Source organism: Populus trichocarpa, chromosome 14 (assembly GCF_000002775.5).
Source record: "Populus trichocarpa isolate Nisqually-1 chromosome 14, P.trichocarpa_v4.1, whole genome shotgun sequence".
NCBI lineage: Eukaryota > Viridiplantae > Streptophyta > Magnoliopsida > Malpighiales > Salicaceae > Populus > Populus trichocarpa.
This window is the reverse complement of record NC_037298.2, coordinates 950,096-969,084: the sequence shown is the minus strand read 5'-3', so window position 1 is coordinate 969,084 and position 18,989 is coordinate 950,096. Positions and strand designations below refer to the sequence as shown.

Genomic DNA, 18,989 nt, shown 5'->3' with positions numbered 1-18,989 from the left:
GGTTTTTAAAAATAAAATATTAAAATAATATATAATTTTAGAATCTTAATTTATATTTAGATCAACGCTGAAACCTGAAAAATATTAATAATAACTAATTCAATAACATTGTCAATTGTAGTGATCTAGTCCTGATTGTCTAGATTGAATAAAGACGACATTACGGTTCAATTGTGATTTAAAAAAAAAATAAATTATTTATTTATATTGTTTTGATTTGCAATGTGAAAAATAAATTTTAAATAATAAAAAATATATTATTTTAATATATTTTTAAATAAAAAAAACTTTAAAACATAATTTATACCACACTCATAAATAAACACGGGATCACAATGAGAGGAGTGAAAAATCAATGATAGTCATTATAATAAGCCTTTTCAGAGGGCTCGTCCAGTTTGAAATTAATTGACGCGGGTGATTAGAATACATATTTCTATTGTTTCATTATAAATTCAAATTGCCAAGACCAAATCGATTTGATTATAAAATTAACTGAACCATCACTTGATTCTGATATCATAGGCATCGTGGTGCTGGCCAATGTCAAGTAAAGGAATCTGGTCTAAATATCAAATCTAAAAGAGAGCATTTCTTTAACTAATTTTAGGGGTTAATAAAATAATCGAAAATAGTTGTTGCCAGAATTGAATGATTTTCTGAATTTATTAAACATTTTTAAATATATATTTTTTAATTTTTTTTATGCCATTTGATTTTAGTTTTAGAAACTAAAATCAAATAACTAAATAAAACTAAACAAGGGAAGAATCCATAATAAAATGAATACCAATCAAATTAATGTATGTTTGATACTGTAGTGTAAGGTATATTTTAAAAGTGGTTTTTATTTAAAAACATACTAAAATAATTTTTTTTATTTTCGAAATTAATATATTAAAATTATAAAAAATACTAAAAAATCATCAATTTAATACTTTTTTCAAATGAAACACATGTTTTAAAACATAAAAAAACAAAAACTATCACATTTTCAAACATTCCCTTAAACCTATCAAAAATAGCCAAGCTAAAAAAAATCATGAATTTAAATAAAATTATTTGATTCTTAAAAATGTAAAATTAATTCAAACTGATTTTTTAAAAAAAAACTCAATCCAATTAAATATTTTAATTTAAACAAATCTGTTTAGACCCGTACTCAGTACTCACCTCTGCGAGCCGCTACTCCTACTATTCCCATTGGTTTTATTTGCATTCTCTATTTCTTTTCTTGGGGCCCAAGAGCAAAAATATCGGAGGCTTGCAAGAAGAGGGCCTTTCCTGGCTTATTGCAGAATCCAAACAAAAATATAGTGTCTGGTGGGCGTAGGAGGCTCTTATAAACCCCAGTCTTCTCTCGTCAAAACCCCCTCTCATTTCCGTTCTTCCTCCCCAATTCGCTCCTCTCTCTGTCTGCTTATCAGCAATCATGAGCAAGGGACCTGGACTTTTCTCTGATTTCGGCAAGAAAGCCAAAGGTAGATCTCACCCCCCTCTTTCTCTTTCAAATTAAGCTTCTTATATTGTACTGTTCTGCAGATTTGCTCAACAAGGACTACAGCCCCGACCAGAAGATAACAATCTATTCTTCTAGTTTCTCTGGGGTGGTTCGTTTTCTCATCCCTCTGCAATCTTTTCTCTCATCTCTCAACTTGGACGAGCATTAGCAGTCTATTATTGTTTTTTTTTTCTTGCTGCTTGGATCCAGCTCTGTATGTTGAATGCTTGCACGACTTATTTAGTTTCCGCTAAGTTCTTGGATTTTTTTTCTTTGATTAGGCCTACGATTATTGTGCTTCTTTCATTGATGTTTAATCTCATCACATTTTTTAAAGATTAATCTCATTGTAGTGTTACATTTGTAGTCATATGCTTGTCAGTGTTGTTGTGTACTGCTATGCTTGCTGTTCATCACAAGGCAGTAAATGTTTACGATTTGCTAAATCGAGCAAGGAGAGTCAATGCTGTGTAATGAGTTGGAGGGACTATATACTGTCAGCTGTTCTAGCATGGCAACTAACTGACTAAGGATGTAGTTTGTAAACTCGTAAAGTAACTTGATATGACACGTTTGGAATAGCCAACTAGCTTGATAAATCAGCAACATTGAGATTTTTCATGATATTTTTTAAAAAATAAAAGAAAGTGTCAAATTTTTTTTTCATAGAGGAGTAACTGTAGGATTTAGTATCTAATGGATTGCGTGACTGGAAATATCTCGCATGATAATGAACAGAAAATATCTGTGAAATAAAGATGGCAGACACTAAAATGTAGTTGTTTGTGTGCATAAAATGGATTAGGTTTTCTGCAAATCGGTATACTGCCTTGTGTTTTCTTGTTGATGGATAGGATCATCTGATGGTTCTATGTCATCTGCCCTTTTCCTCCATTGTAGGAGACAGAATGCTCTTTCAAATTAGCATTAGGCAAGTTCGAAAACCATCCTGGGAATTACTTTGGAACAATATATTCAGGAACATTTGCTTTTCTTTTTTCCTTCTTCTTAGTGTAAAGTTTGGTTGAAGATCTTTCTTTCCAAATCACATATTCGTGCTGATGCCAACGCCCAAATTTATAGTTTTACTTGTGTGTCTCCAAGGTGTTACCATGCGTTGCCAATGTTAAATGACAATTGACTGGGGCTTGTCCTTTCCTTTCTCTGTGAGTAAAAGAGCAATGATATTATATCTTTTATCTTCAGGCTCTTACTTCAAATGTGGCCAATAAAGGAGGCCTGTCTTCTGGAGACGTGGGAGCATGTTACAAATACGAGAATGCTGAATTTGATGTTAAACTGGAAACAGAATCAAATGTAACCCCCACACTATTTCTTTCCAAAATCCAAGTTTCACAATATCGTTTTTCTAACAATACTCTGTTTCACATAACAGATTGTAACAACTCTCAGTGTCACAGATTTTCTGCCATCCACAAAAGCTATTGCTTCAATTAAACTGCCTGATTACAATTCTGGCAAGGTACTAAAGTTCACATGGTTTATATTGGACGTAAACATGATCTCGTAAATGTTTATTGCTTATTATTATTAAGCTGTCTGTCCTTTTCTATCACAGTTTGAGGTGCAATATCTACATCAACATGCTAGTTTCACTGGAGCTTTGGGTCTGAACAAGTCCCCCGCTGTTGATTTTTCAGCAGCCATTGGTACTCCTAGCATTGCTTTTGGTGCAGAGGCAACCTATATAACAGCTTCTGGTGAATTTGCAAAGTACAACACCGGTGTGAGCTTGACAAAGCCAGATTCCAATGCTTCAGTGATTCTGTAAGTCTCAATTTTTATGTTCATTAACAGAAAAGAAGAACATTTTGAGATACACTTCGAGTGGAGAGAAAATGAAGATGTGCAAATCGCAAAAATCAAAATTGTTCCTATAAAGGAATCTTGTTCCCCAACATTTTACAGATTAAGAGAAATGATTTTCTCGGCTCTCTGTATGCTTATGAAATGGCTTTCGCTTTCTTATCTATCTTTTACTATTCTTACATGGTACATCTTATACCTTGGAATTTAGATTTGTTACACCAAGATGCATCAGTACTCAATAGTTTGTTGGAGTATAAAAGGGAAACACCACGAAACAACGGCAAGGATATTTTCAAGCTTGAAACAAGGCAACATCAGTGAAGTGTTTTCTTTTCTTTTGGCAGGGCTGACAAAGGAGACTCAATAAGGTTTTCCTATTTACGTAACCTAAATCAGCTGAATGGAGGAGCTGTGGTGGGAGAGATGAGTCGTAGGTTCTCTACTAATGAGAACACATTAACTGTCGGATGTTCATATGTAGTTGATCCACAGACACTGCTGAAGGCAAAGCTCAACAACCATGGCAATCTGGGGGCTCTTGTACAACATGAGCTCATGCCCAAGTCCTTCCTGACAATTTCTGGTGCCTTTGATACCAAAGCCTTGCAGAATACTCCCAAGTTTGGGTTGGCACTGTCTCTTAAGCCTTGATCGGCCATTTTTGTTTAATGGTAGACATGATACGATCAATTTCTTTTGTAGAACTCTTAATTTCTCTCCTCACTTTTCTACCTTTTGGATAGCATATTTTGCTATAGAAAAAAATTAGCTGCAGATTGCTTTCCTCTAGAGTGTTGCGCATATTTTTAGGTGACTGGTTGAGTCCATACTTATATCTATTGTAGCCCTTTTCTTTTCATGCAACCTTTGCCTTAAGCGGTGGTTGAACCTGGCTTACCATTAACATTATTAACATTAAAAAAAATAAAAAAAAAAACTACAAGAGGAGAGGATTTTACTATATCTCTTTTCATAAAATATTATTTATTAAAATAATTTTTTCTTCCTTCTTTTTTAATTTCAATTTCTTTCTTTAATATCAACAAAAAATTTTTTCAAAAGAAGAGGATTTTACTGAACTCTCTTGACAAAACACTATTTATTGAAATAATATCTTGTTTTTTTTTTTTTAATTTTAATTTCTTTTTTTAATATTAGTTTATTAGAGATTAAGTTTTGTAATTTTTTATAATTTATTTTTTATGATGTTATCCTAATCTCATGATTCAAACTGCAAGTTTGATAAATTAACTAGTTGATTTTCCTTTTCTTTTTTCTAGTTTTTTTTTCAATTTTATCATTTAATATCGAGTTGATTGAGAATTAGGTTACATGATTTGTTTTGATTTACTTTTTATTAGGTTATCCTCGTCTCATGACTCAGGTTATATGTTTAGCGATTTAATCTAGATTGATTCAAGTTATTTTTTTATGTTATTTTTTAATTAAATCTTTTTTTTGAACTCATATTTCAACATTTGATTGATTGGAAATTGAACTTCATATTTTGTTTTAATTTTATTTCTACTGGGTTATTCCGATCTCATAACCTAGTTCCCGAGTTTGGTACATTAACTCGGGTTGACTTAGGTTTTTTTTAATTGTTTTTTTTTAATTTCATCTTTCAACATTGAATTTATTAGAAATTGAGCTTCATAATTTCTTTTGATTTACTTTCTATGGGTTTTTATGGTCTTATGATTCGACATGCTGATTGACAGGTTAACCTGGGTTGATCTGAATCGATCCAATATGTTGTTGTCTCAATATTTATAAAACAAATCTCATCTTGAATATTTATTTTCAGTCAAATTATGTTTTTTACTGGTCATCTAAGTTGTTTTTGGACCCGTCAAATTGACCAGGGCACATCGGGTCAATTCTCACATGTTTTTTGATAACTTTTCTAATAAAAATATATGAGCAATGCCTATATATATTTTTTATATTAAAAAAATTAATTCGACCCGTTGCGAAACACAAGACAACAATATAGTGTAACCACTAAATCAATGTATCTCCATTTCAGGAGTCCCCGAAGTTTCAAGTAATATTTAGAATACTAGTTATGTGACTCGTGCTCTGCTGCGGATCAGATATTTTTATTTCGTATAAAAAAATTGTATATGCAAGTTTTTTCAACGTGTTTCTGTAGTTCAAAAAATCTAAGTTCAAATTAAATTTTTCATGCATACATGTAATTAAATAAATCGAGAATTATGTGTATTAATAAATACATAAAAGTCATCAATGATACTTAAAAATAAAACTTGAAAAATTGAGAGACATGTAGATTGAGATTAAGATATTTAATTTTGAAAGACGAGATATTTATCCGGTTGTATTTGCTAAATTTGTTTGTTAAAATAATTTTTTTATTTAAGCAAACAATAATAAAAATAGAGACACAAATTAAATTGATAGAAAAAAATAAAGGGAAAAAAAACATCATGCAGGACTGCACATATTAAAAATATTATCTGAATATGTTTTTTTGTTTTCAAAAATAAAATTCATCCATACTAAAGATAAAAAAAAAATACAGATGAATAAGAAAAAACTCTTTAAATTTAAATGTATAACTTAAAAAGTAATTGTCATTCAAAAGAGACTCTTCAAACAAAATGAAAGATATAAAACATACTAATTTAAATATAAATTAAAAAAATAGAGAAAAAACCATAAAAGAATCATTAATTGAAAAAAAATTTTGAAATAAAAAAGCAAAGGTCGGGCGATGTTGGGCCTGACAAACTAGGCCAACACGCCTGGTCCATTTTGTTAGGGCTCGCGCGCGGCCTTGCCCTGGCAGGCCCACGCAATTGAAAAAAAATTTTTGAAAATTTTTTTTGATGACGCGTCGTCTAATTTGTCTAGAATTAGGGTTTAATTTTTTTACCTAAAAATCTATTTTTCAATCTATTTTTTACCAAAAACACCTATAAAACATCATAAAAACTATGATAAATCTATTTATTACGGCTTTAAAAACTAAAATTAACCCGAATTCAAAAATCAACCCGATCTCATATATGTTTTTTCATGAATTTTATAGGTAAAAATACTTAATATGAACTCTCATCATCAAATGGAACCATTTGACACAAATATCGTCTATTTTGATGGTATAAATTTGCATGATTTTTAAAGTTTAAGGACTAAAATGTATTTTTTATGAAACTTATGGCACGTCACTCATGTTTGACGTCATTTTCATTTCATTTCCTATTCTTTCAATCCTATTTTTTTATAAAAAATAAAAATTAATTGGTTTTCAATTAGAACTAAATCACTGAAACAAAAAATTTAAGAATCAAATTGATAAAAAAATATAAAATCTTGCACAAGTGATCCATAGCAACGTGTGAGAGAATGAATAATTAAACCTCATACAGTGAAACTCACGTCTTTTAGAATAGTACTTAATATTTTGCAGTGATTTCACTATATTAATCCCTCATTGTATATAGTAACGAGCGGGCTCCGTCTTTCTATATTCCACCTACTCAAGTTGACTAGGTATAAAATATGATAGAAGGCTGTGGATAGTTTGAATCATTCCTGTTATATACTGATAGATTATACTCTTCCTGAACTCTCGAAGGGTTAAACGAATAGATTATGAAGAAACGGGTAGGGATGGCCATTGCACAACATGATCACGGCCAGAGGTAGATAGCTCATCTGAGCTATTTTCTTCTGTAGATTATGGCTAACTTGATCTTCCTAGTGTTATCTGTTGAAAAATGCAACTTTTGGTAAAGGTGACGACAAGAACTGCCCCGTCCCGGATGCCCCCAGCAGCTACAGATTGCCTTCAAGAGATGCATGTATCATGTTAGCAAGTACAGGTTGCCATATATTTTGTATACGTCCCTGTAATGAAAGTTGTCGAGGGAACTATGGTAATCTGCTTTGGGATCGGGCATTTATAGTCATTATTGTAAAACTTTCAAAACGCACAAAATTGACCAATTCGGCAGCGGGTTTAGCAGTTCGTTCCCTTAAAATCTGAGCCAGCTTCATCTGATGTAATACTGATGTAATACTGATGTAATATCGTTATGGTCAATTTTTTGGTCATCTCGTCTGCACCGAGACAACTTATCATCATAGTTTTCAGATTTGATTTGAAGGTTGATTAAAAAAAAAAAAAAAAACCTTAGGTTACTATACAAGTTAATTTACAAGTGATTGAATCAATATAAATTAATTATTTCTATTAAAAAATATCGTTTTTTTTTTACGTTCATCCAATTAAATTTGAAATAAACTTAATTGTTTGTACAATTAAATTTTATTAAATTATCATCTAATTGAGTTCAACTCGAATTATATCAAACTTCAAGTCTTGAGTATCTTGCCGAGTTTAACAAGAACGCACACCAATATAATATCTTGTTTTAAATTCGAGTTCTCTCCTTTACTTGCTTCCAATAATGCCTGGATAGGCGTCTCTAGTGATCTATCATTAAATTATGCAGATTGGAATAAAGTACTTTTAAAATACAATTATTTGCTTCATCTCATCCGCATCGAAGACATCACACCAACTTAATCAATTTCAGAACTCACCCAGAAGAACCTAAGATTATTGGATGGATTAACTTGCAAGTCATTAAATCAACTTATGCAATCAGATTTTATAAAATAATATCGTTTTATTCTTTTTTTTTATGATCACGTTAATCAACTTTTATTAAATTGATATTTAATTTAATTCAACTAGAATTATATAAGCTTTTAAGTCTTGAATTTATTGCTGAGTTGAACAAGTATGCACACCAATACAATATCTTGCTTTGACTTGTAAGTTCTGTCCTTTACTCGCTTCTAATAATTCCCAGATAAATGTCTCGAGGGATCTTACATTAAATTAGGGAGAGAGGAATAAGTACTTTCAAAAAACAATTCTCGGCTCCATTGATGGCAGTGATTTTGGCAGATATAAAAATAATTCCAATGACTATGACAGACTGCACAGTGTTTCTTGTTTTATTAGACTGGGTCCTGACAAAAACCTCGTTGACAAAATGGTGTTTCACACGATTTTAAGGATTTAAAATCTCAGTGGTCCTTAAGTGCAGACAGTTGCAGCCGTCTATGCACAGTTGAGACATGGTGAAACTATGATTGAAAATGCAACAAAAAAACAAAAGATATTTTGAACTCTCTTGATATCTAGATGTGTCTTCATCCTTGGAATTTTCCAAGGCACGAGTAGCACAATCACCAACGCCAATCGCATAAAACAGTAAAACAATAACTCAACATTTCAAGGTTGAATCTATGCCTGAAATCATCAACAAAACACCAAAACAATAACTCCATTTTGATGACAAAATTAGCTGTTTCAAGTGAGTATTACTTCGGCTCATAGTTATTAAACAAAATATTTCAATAAAAACAGGTAATCCAGTGATTACCAATAACCTAAACCCTTTTCTAAATATGGGCACTAGGTCGCATTATCATATGAGCACTAGGTAGCAAGGAAAGCCCAGTGCTTCAAATGCGGGCAGCAAATGCCCGTAGCCGACTTTAACTGCTGTACAATGTAGTTGGGCAACGTTAGTGCCTGGCTAAGCAAGCTCATGTACACTTATTATAATCGTTATCCCACACAGGTTTTAACGAACTTAATAGCCAGTATCAATAACAGCCATTTAACAACAATCCAATCCAAAAATCAGATTCCTGAGCAGAAACAAGAACAAAATCCCAACAGAACAAGTCTCATTGGCACAAACTTTATGCACACACAAGCAGGATCTGACAAGTAATAAAAGAAAATACAATTCCAGAAAGATTAAAAAAAAAAAAAAAGAGCCTCACACAGAGACAAAGAAACACCGACAAATGCTTCAAACTAGAGCATACAGCTCTGGAACAAAAGAAAACCACCTGAAGCCACAGCTCCACTTCTCAGGCAATGAAGGACATTTAGGGAGCCAATGCCAAGTCCTCCTTGACACCTTGTAATACAATATCTCTGGCCATGTATAGCAGCAAATACAGATCATCCCCTCATGCAAAAAGCAGTAAACACGCTCGTAGTTGTGGTAACAAACTGATAAAAACTTCTTACACATCATTTCAGGCAAACTTTCTACTTCGATCCAATTCCTTTCACCATCCAATTCCCACAATTTCATGCTTCTTGAAATCCCATTTCTCCCAACTCCACCAATCAAATAGAGCTTCTTCTCACCATCACTCACCAACCTAACAAATGTAACGTCCCCTGGCAATTCATTGTCTAATCGCCCCCACCTTCCACTCTCCAAATCAAAGCACACTATAGAAAATGGCTCTGAGGTGGTAAAATACAACGACCCATTAAAGAACACGCCTTCTTGACGATAATTGTCACCTAAAATTGGCTCAAAGCGATCGAACTTTTGCCAAGAGTGGACTTTTGAATCATAAACAAAAACAGAATTTGAAGAGAACTTCGAACATAGCACAAAAATCTTGTACCCAAATGACATGGACACGAAAACAAATGACTCAAAAGTAAAAGGATGACTTGGGAATTCCACAATCCTTGAAGATTTAGCCATGAAGTTGCACACAAGTAATGAACATGAACTAGGAAGAGAGAAACAAATGAGCCCGTTAGATGATGAAAGAAGTGTACAAGATGGTGAAGCATTAGAACCAGTACCAGGTAACAAAAGAGAGAGTGATAAAGCTAAGTTGCGCCAGGAGCCAACAATAGAATCATACAGAGGGAATTGCTGGAAAAACTGAGGGTGAGAAAGCAAGAGAAAAGAAGAGAAAGGAGAGCCAGAAGCTGTGTGTTTGGACATGAAAGAGGGAGAAAACAGAAGAGACTTGAAATGCTTACTAGTTGATCTCAAATTCAAGAACATTTTTAAAGGTAAGAAAGATAGAACATGCTCCAGTAGCTCCTCCGGTAGACGGCTCCAGATTGCTGGATCCATCTCTGGTAATCTTGATGGAGACTGTAGACTCTTTGGCATCATGGGCTGGTGTCAGATCTTTACCAGAGGTAGCTAGCAACCTAATCCCAGCTGTTTTGGCCTTCTGAACTAAAACGTGGGTTAAAGACAGGTACATAAGCAGGTTAGTGTGCTCCGAGGTCTCTGTACTGTCAATGAGATCCCTCATTTTTCTAAATTTTCTTTTTAATCTAATCCTTTTACTATTTCTTTGTTCATATCTTTAGTCTCTGTCATTAACAACGTTATTTACCCATTCAATTTGAAATATAATATTTGATACTTGAAAAAATTCATAAAAATAAGAAATGAATATATATAATTATAATAAAGCATAACAACAAAATCTTAAAAATTATGTCTTACCAATGATTCTTTCCTCTCACATGCAATTATAAGATTAAACTAATAAAAACATAACATTAATAGTATAATCAATTTACATTAAAAAAGTAATAAAAAAACATATATAGATTTTTGTATCCATATTTTTCATGCAAACCAGACTATTACAAACCAAGAACACAGATTCTTATGTCTTTGATTTAAAAAACTCAAATTCATTATGTAGTTTTTAGTTATTTTTCTATTTGATCTTTTATAGAGATGGTGGTTCGATAATGAAGAGATCTACTATCGTTGTGCTAGTGTTTGAAAATTTATTTAGGATTTAATTGAGTTTCTTATTTTTTTTCAAACTAAAATTTTAAATTTTGTTATGGAGATGGAGGTGTGATAATGCAGATTGTAGCAGCGATGATTATTTTTTTTATTTAATTATTTTTTTTATTTCCTTCCACTCAATTTAATAATTATTTTTTTATATAAATTTATAATAAATAAAGATGTAATTATACATCAAGTAAAGAAAAAAAATCTATGGACTTGCTTTTTTATTTGGTTTCTTTATATATATATTTGATGATTAAAGCTTTTTTTTATTATTATTCTTCGTCTATTTCTTATTTCTTAATTTTTTTCAAATATATAAAATTATATTCTAAATCAAACAATACACCTAAATGATTAAATAACACCATTGATTGATGGCGAGCGACTAATATAAGGGAGAGATTTCAAAACTGTAGGACCTTATTGAGCTAAAACCAATAGTATAGGGACTTCCAAAAGCTCATAAAAGCTGTCTTCTAGATGTGCGCGTGGCGTGTTCAATTAGTGTCTTTGGCTGCTTCGGCAGGCAAGAAAGAGAAGAGTAAAAGCCATAGACTAAAAACAGACAGGGATAAAACCCATTGACAAACTAAGCTGTTCATAGTCATTGTTCTGATCAATTTGAAGCACAGTGGTAAAGGTAAAGGATTGGTTGAACCAACAAGTGGGTGTTTTACTGGCAAGTTGGCTCTCTAATTTTGCAGATAGAATCGGTCCACTCTTTGCTTACAGATTGAGCATTTGTAGATAAAGAAGAGCACCTACTATTGACCATATTAGCGAGGACACTCCTTGACGCTTTCACCCATCTTCATGACCTTCCTTTTTCTCTCCTAAAAATGGGACCGTCCACTCGGCCATATGCATATCTACTGTGTTTGACAATGGGCCATGCGCTGCTACCAGAGCCAAGACCGAGCCGAGACCTGCCAGCCAAGTCTCATAACTAGGGTATAAGTTTCTATTGTTTCAACTGTTCCTCAATTCATGTACAATTTTAACTCAGGAGTCAATATACAAAGCCACTAAAGAAGGTACTAACGAAACAAAAGAAAAGTCACTAGAGGAAGATAAACTAGGGCACGTGCAAAATACATAAAGGTCAGATATCCAGTACAAATCGATGCAGCAGCAGATGTCAATCGCTCCAGTTATCTTGATCCTCAGCTGGACTTGCATCCTGCATGTCCATGTCAAAACTCAGTGAGAAAGCAGCAACAAATGCTTAATATCAATATAACCCTTGATCTGAAGCAATAGTTGATAACTTAATCCATACAAACTAAATCAGTTCAGAAGGTCTATAACCTCGTTGGGAATCAATCTGGCCGGGGACCAAACTAGAATTTGTCTATCATTGCCACCTGTGTACAGTTCCTGGAACAATGAATCACCAATCAAGTAGGTGCTGTTGTAATATATAAATGACCAGTGAAGTGCATTTCTTACATGTAAAATCCAACAAGATCCTGCAGCATTGTATTGTACTAGGAATGCAAGGCACATGAAGTTTTTTCAAAGTTTTAATAGCAAGCGAGAAATCAGGTATCAACACATTCCATGTTTCCAGATGAAATTTTGTTTTTCTATTTTTTAAGAGAGAGCTGTGCTACAATCTTATGCAGTCTATCACTACCTTGTCGTTCTCCAATATTAGAAACCCTGCTAACCTGATATGAGCACGCACAAGTCTCTCCCTAGTCTCAGAATACTTGGAACATGTAATGCTTAAACTACTCATTTTGACTTCTGGATACTATGACTGCATGAAAAATCTAACTGGTAGCATGATAATTAAGCTGATAAAGTGATAACTAGAAAAACCTTGGGAAAATGTACAAGAATAGGATGAAACCTGATCTTGAGAACTAAACCAGCAACAGTTCACATGCTCGTAATGGCCACGAAATGTCACATACGTCTTACCCGACCAAACATCAAATGCCTAAAAAATTCAATGGAATATATTAGGTTTCAATAAAGGGCAGCGTCACATTCACATTCACAATTAAATAGAAAACACAAGGTACATCAGGAATGTTTACTTTCACAGAGGTCATGCATGGAACAAAAACGAGATTTGAATCCTGAGCTGTGGCCAACTGAATTGGCTTGCTAGTTTGTAAGCGTGCAGTTTCAAAGTTCACAAGGGTATTGCGGCCTGATTCGACATCCCACAACCTTATTCTTGAATCTGATCCTGCAATCCAGAAGCATCATGGAGAGAAAGATGGAGTCAGATAATAATTAAAAGAAAAAAGATAACTTGACATGTACATAAGAAAAAAAAAAAAAACTCATAAGAGTGATTGGTTACCAGTATTAATAAAATGTCCAGCATGGGTAAAGGAGCCTTAATTGATCCTTAATAACTCGTTCGCAGAAATTTTTTTAGTTTAATAATTTTGCAAATACTAAGATCATTTTCCAAAGAAACTTCTTCAGTGACTTTCAAGAAGATGCATCCTATTTTAGCTCATTGAGTCAACACAAACACCTTCTTCAGCCACCCATCAAAACAGATATGTTAAAATACTTTAGACAACTTGAGGAAATCTTGAAGGGGCAGTCATTATGACACAAACAATATTGCTCAATTCCCTGATTTGGACAACTTCTATTGGACAAATTATTAGACCCATGACTTTATATCTCCTATCTGCAGCATCATAATCAAGGCATGAGTTCTACGTGGATCTTTCTCAAATTTCAAGCAGCCAATTAGCAGTACAAGTTATAACCAAATCCCACAATTATATCAACGAATGCAAGCTACCTTATACTCAAAATGTACAGGTTCAAATTTCATGAAGCAAGCTGCCTTATACTCAACATGTACAGGTTCAAATTTCATGAAGCATGAGTTCTACACGGATCTTAATTTTCAAGCAGCCCATTAGTAGTACAAGCTATAACCAAATCCCACAAATATATCAACGTTTGCAAGCTACCTTATACTCAACATGTACAAGTTCAAATTTAATGTAAACTCTCACTTTTAAAAAATAAAACCATATCACAAAATGGTCTGTTATTAACTTTAGGTAAATAACACAACTCAACCTGCACTTAGAAGATACATGCCATCTTCAGTTATTTTTAAACCAGTAACAGCACCATAATGTGCAGTGGCACGATCCTGACTTGACAACATCCCTGGATGTAATCGTTGCTTTAGATATCCCTTGGCTGGAACTTGACCAAGAGGTGAATGCTTTATTCCATTCCCACCACCAGATTTCTTTTGAGGCATCCTTGGTTTTCCAAGGAGATTTTGGCCTTTAGATAGTGCCTTTGAAGTTGAAACCTGAGTGATAACACCAAGATATTGTTAATAGAAGAACAGGCAGAGACATTAGTCAAAGGGTTTTCCTGTTGCAAACAATTATTTACAGATGGGGAAAAAGAGAAGAAAAGACGAGAAAACGCTTCATCGACAATCAGAACACGTGCAAGAATTACAACCCTGTATTGAGTTTTCTTGGTAGCGCGACGTGAGTGTCCAGAACATATGGAAAGAAATATTAATGAAGTTGAGTGGACGATAGCTTGCAGCATGAAAAAGCTTTGTCAACTAAGGATTTGTTTTTGGAGAATCTAAAGAAGAGCACAAGAAAACAACCTTACTCACGGCAGATCGTGCAAGCACAGGTGGCCGTCTGCCAAGCTGAGACTGGGACTGATCCAAAACAAGAAAACATCCAGCACGCCTGATATCCCAAAACCGTATGGCACCGTCACATCCCCCAGTAACCAGAACCCATTCACTTGAAGTAGACCATTCCACTGTCATAACACCATCTGCCATTAAGGAAAATAACAAAGAAGCACATAAAGTATGCATGACATAATCAAAATAAATTGAATTCATACAGCACAGATACATAAAAAAACCAGACAAATCACAAACCATAAACTGGTAAACATACCACGATGACCAGATAGCGTATGCGCAAATGCCCCCGAAGCAATATCACAGAGTCGAACTTGAACATCTTCAGTTCCAGCGGCTATTAACATATGAGAAGTTGCCAACGGAGACATTGCAGTTCTATACACCTTTCCAGGCAATTTGAAATTGATAACCATCTATACCAACATCAAATACAACAATTCAAAACCTCATAATCATAACAAAAACAATCAAGCTCAAGCGTTTGGCACTAGCACAATATACCTGGGTGGAATTTGTATCCCAAACTTTAATATAATGATCATAAGAACCAGTAACAAATAGGCCCGTGTCAATTGGATACCAAATAGCAGAAGATATGGCAAATTTATGACCATTTTGATGTTGCTTGTCAATAGTAATTAAAGACTTGTGCTTGGCAATCAGAGCTCCTTCTCCTCCCCCTTCAAAATCCGTGGCATGTTGAATATCAAAAACAGAAGCTGATGCATCTGATGCCCCGGATAATAAGTATCTCCCCTCTGTCAAATCAACCTGATTTTTCATTTATCAAAACAAAAACATGCTGCAGCAGCTTCCTCCAAGAATAACACTATATCATAGAAATTAATTGGTTAAAAAGAGAAAGAAATTTCGGGTGTGGTAAGTACCTGAAGAGAGTTGATGGAACCTCTGTGAGGGGAGACAACGTCTTTGTAATTGGAGAGTTGAAGATTAGAGATCCTGGAGGAACTGACCCGGTTCTTGAATGAATTGGGGCGGGTTTTGCCCGCTTCTCTGTCTCTGATTTCCCTCCACATTCTCGAAGCATATCTTCGGCCTAAAAAAGTACGGCCTTTCTTGCTTTCTACCTTCGAAGCTTCTTGCTTTATAATTTAGTTGAATCTTCGAAAAAATTAAAGTCCCAGTTGCAAAGAGGGGGACAGAATATTACTCCTAACTGTTGGTTGTCCAAGTTGTTTGCTGAACAGTAGCGTGGCGTGGAGTTGTATCTGGGTGGAAAGGAAGATTATCCAGTGGCTTGGTTTTGGACATGTAGTAGCCCAGTTGTGAAAATGGGCATCCACTTCGCTGTTGGCCTCACCGAGGTTGTTGCCCTTGAGGAGAGGTCATGGGGCGGCAATGGCTTTTATAATCAATTCGAGGTTTGGGCTTGTAAGAACCCGAGTTGGCCATTCTGTTGGCCTTTTCTTGCTTGCAGGCCTTAAATAGTGGTAAAACAATTCCGACTTGGAAAAGCTTAATGGTATATGTTTATCAACATGAATGGATCAGGGGGGAGATTGGAAAGATCGATGAGGCACTGGGATGATGGAGACCATAGCTGTCTGACTCGGTAAAAGATTTGCGTCATTAGGTTAATTTATGAATAACTAGGTTAACAAAAATCAATTATTTTTTTTATTAGAATGATATTATTTATTTTTTTAAAAAAAAATTACCGGCTTTAATTTATGGCCAATCAATTCGGGAAGAGCCAATCCACTAAGTTATTTAAATTTAATCGTGTTAATATTAAACCAATTTAAATTAAAACCCAACATAATGCATTCTACTTAATTAGTTGCAATTTAATTTGAATTTCATTTAATGTCACCTATATATCTTGGTGGAATCCATCTTAACTTCTATTACAATTGTTATTAACCATCTAGGTGGTGGCCTAGTGATAAGAGTCTGTGACCAAGAGATTTGCTCTCTTTGTGGTCTCAGGTTCGAGCTCTGTGGTTGCTCATATGATAGCCACTGGAGGCTTACATGGTCGTTAACTTCAGGGCCCGTGGGATTAGTCGAGATGCGTGCAAGCTGGCCCGGACACCCACGTTAAACTAAAAAAAAAAATTACAATTGTTATTTCTAAGCTCACGTGCTATCAAGGATCCCCCAATCTCCCAGGTCAACATGGCTCCTTTTTTTTTCATTGTTATAGACCTGACTCGAGTGCGATTCGGTTTCAAGACAGGATCGAGTGGATTTAGAGTTGATTTGTGGGCTAACAAATTTATTTTATATTTTATTTTTTAAAAATAATAATTATAAAACAATATCATTTTAGATTTTTTTTATATGTTGCTCAAGGTTAAAAACAAATAAAATAGAACCACATTGTTTTTAATCTATCTTAACCAAACCATAAGTCATAATTAACCTACAAAACCAGACCGGGTTATATAACAATGCATTTCCCCCCCTCTCCAATACTAATGAAAAACGTCGTGTCTGTGCCTTCCAAGCTTTAATTCAGGCTTTACAATCTGTCCAGGGGAGGCATGGAAGAGGTTGGGTGGTCAAATCAGCCATTAATTGTGGATTTATGGTTGAAAGGTACTTTTTTATTTAAAGATATATTAAAATAAAATTTTTTATTTTTAAAAATTATTTTTAACATTAATACATTAAATACCTGAAAATATAAAAAAAAATTTAAACAATACTTTTTATATAAAAAAAATAAAATTACACCGCGTCTAAACACACCCTTTAAAAAATATTAATTAGCTGAAGGATTATACACGGTGGGAAATTAATATTCGAGGTGACATAAGATGATGTGTGACTTGGGAGCGGACGACGACGACTTTCCTTTTCTTTCTTTTTTTTCTTTAAAAAGTGAAGGACTTCCTCAGAACCTGCAGATGGAAGAAATATTGGGAGAGAGAGGTCAGATACCCTCTAGGCCATGGCTCAATCTTGACAGGAATTCCTGAATTAAAAATGCACAACATGACAACAAAAGGCATCACAAACATCTGTGCTCCTGCTTCCCATCAGTCCCACTGAAACTTATTGACAGAGAGAGGGAGAGCACGTGATCTGTTTGTTCCTTTCTGAACCGATCTGCCTTTTACTTTGTCTTTCTAATCTCGCAACGTCACTGATCCAAAGGCTTTCCCAAGCTTTCGCACAAATCGTCTTGAAGCTTTCAGGCCATTTCTGCGAAAATGTTTAAAGCCTGTCAAAGTACATCTATGGACCATTTTTCTCAGATGAATGTATGTGCTGTTGCATGCAGTTATGACTCGTGAGCTGTGCTCAGTCATTGAAATCACCATAATCTGGTGTTAGCGATCTAGTCCTATCGAGTCAAGATCTGGTACAGTTCATTAGAAATCTAAGTTAGATCGGGTTTGAAATGCCAAGTTTCTTGAATTAACTTGGTGTTGAATACTGTGGCATCGCAGATTTCCGTTTACTATGTGTCAATACTCCTCTAAGTTTCCGACTTCCTTCCAAAGAGTGGCTCTACATCTCCGATCATCCTTTGTCATTGGCTGCGCTTGTCAAGTATTTGAAAACTAATCGCTATGGATATCAAAATTCCCACAATCCGCCCTCTCTCACAGTGCGACACAAAATGCACCTAGAAGTGCTCAATGTATGTTGATGGGGTTAATTAATCAGATTAGATTAATTTGAATCCATGCTCAACATATTATATAAATTCATTAAAAAAAATCAATTATTAAACCGTAAAACTAACCGTAAGATTCAAAGACGATATTTTAACCTTGATGAAATATTAACATGATTAGATTTGAATGACTTAATCAAAATCTAAACAAGTTAATTTTGAGATTTTTTTATTTAATATGATATTATTTTTATTCTTATTCATGATGATATTAATTTGGATTGACATGATGATAACTATGATTATAGCTCCTATCATTAGATGATTGAAATTTTTCAAATAAGACATGAGATGGAATAGAATAGTAAAAACATGCTTTCACTAATCCGCCAATCATGCTGCTTGACATTCGGATTAGTTCCCTGCCAATTTCTTGAGCACCGTGGAGGTGCTAGAGTGATTACCGATTGACTTGGAATTTTGAGGCAGAATAATGCTTTTGAAACCACTCAAAAAAGGGGCGACACTACCACCTAAACTAGTAGATTTAAAAAAAAATCCAAAGTGCATAGCTTGCTAGTAGCTTGTTGCATAATTATAAAATTTAGTTTTGGATCTAATCAGGTCACATGTTGTTAAAAAATATTTCAAAATTAACTCAAGTTGATTTTATATTTTTAAAAAATCAAAATAATATTATTTTGATAAAAAATTAACGATTCATAACCAATTTTTAAAATAAAATCAGATCGAATT

The 18,989-nt window shown here is 34.0% G+C and overlaps 3 protein-coding genes across 4 annotated transcripts; 1 reads left to right on the top strand and 2 right to left on the bottom strand.

Moving 5' to 3' along the window:
* The first annotated feature begins 1,306 nt into the window (after positions 1-1,306).
* Positions 1,307-4,195, top strand: LOC7488869 (mitochondrial outer membrane protein porin 2). The gene is made up of 6 exons (XM_002320653.4): positions 1,307-1,481; positions 1,543-1,610; positions 2,708-2,818; positions 2,898-2,984; positions 3,081-3,289; positions 3,676-4,195. The coding sequence occupies exons 1-6, from the start codon at positions 1,433-1,435 to the stop codon at positions 3,980-3,982; spliced, it is 831 nt and encodes a 276-aa protein (XP_002320689.3). The 5' UTR covers positions 1,307-1,432; the 3' UTR covers positions 3,983-4,195.
* A 4,852-nt stretch (positions 4,196-9,047) lies between these two features.
* LOC7488868 (F-box/kelch-repeat protein At5g43190) lies at positions 9,048-10,490 on the bottom strand. Its single transcript, XM_002319995.4, has one exon. The coding sequence runs from the start codon at positions 10,318-10,320 to the stop codon at positions 9,196-9,198; it is 1,125 nt and encodes a 374-aa protein (XP_002320031.2). The 5' UTR covers positions 10,321-10,490; the 3' UTR covers positions 9,048-9,195.
* A 1,016-nt stretch (positions 10,491-11,506) lies between these two features.
* On the bottom strand, positions 11,507-15,951 carry LOC7497327 (WD repeat-containing protein ATCSA-1). Of its 2 annotated transcripts, none has more exons than XM_024584218.2 (9): positions 15,532-15,951; positions 15,146-15,415; positions 14,898-15,057; positions 14,591-14,754; positions 14,032-14,275; positions 13,014-13,168; positions 12,824-12,913; positions 12,277-12,345; positions 11,507-12,148 (listed from the first exon to the last, which is right to left on the bottom strand). In XM_024584218.2, exons 1-9 carry the CDS (start codon positions 15,679-15,681, stop codon positions 12,107-12,109), a joined length of 1,344 nt encoding a protein of 447 aa, XP_024439986.1. In that variant the 5' UTR covers positions 15,682-15,951; the 3' UTR covers positions 11,507-12,106. The 2 variants fall into 2 exon arrangements, with proteins under 2 accessions (XP_024439986.1, XP_024439985.1); XM_024584217.2 differs by having other exon boundaries at positions 14,591-14,769; positions 15,532-15,947.
* Positions 15,952-18,989: the final 3,038 nt, after the last annotated feature.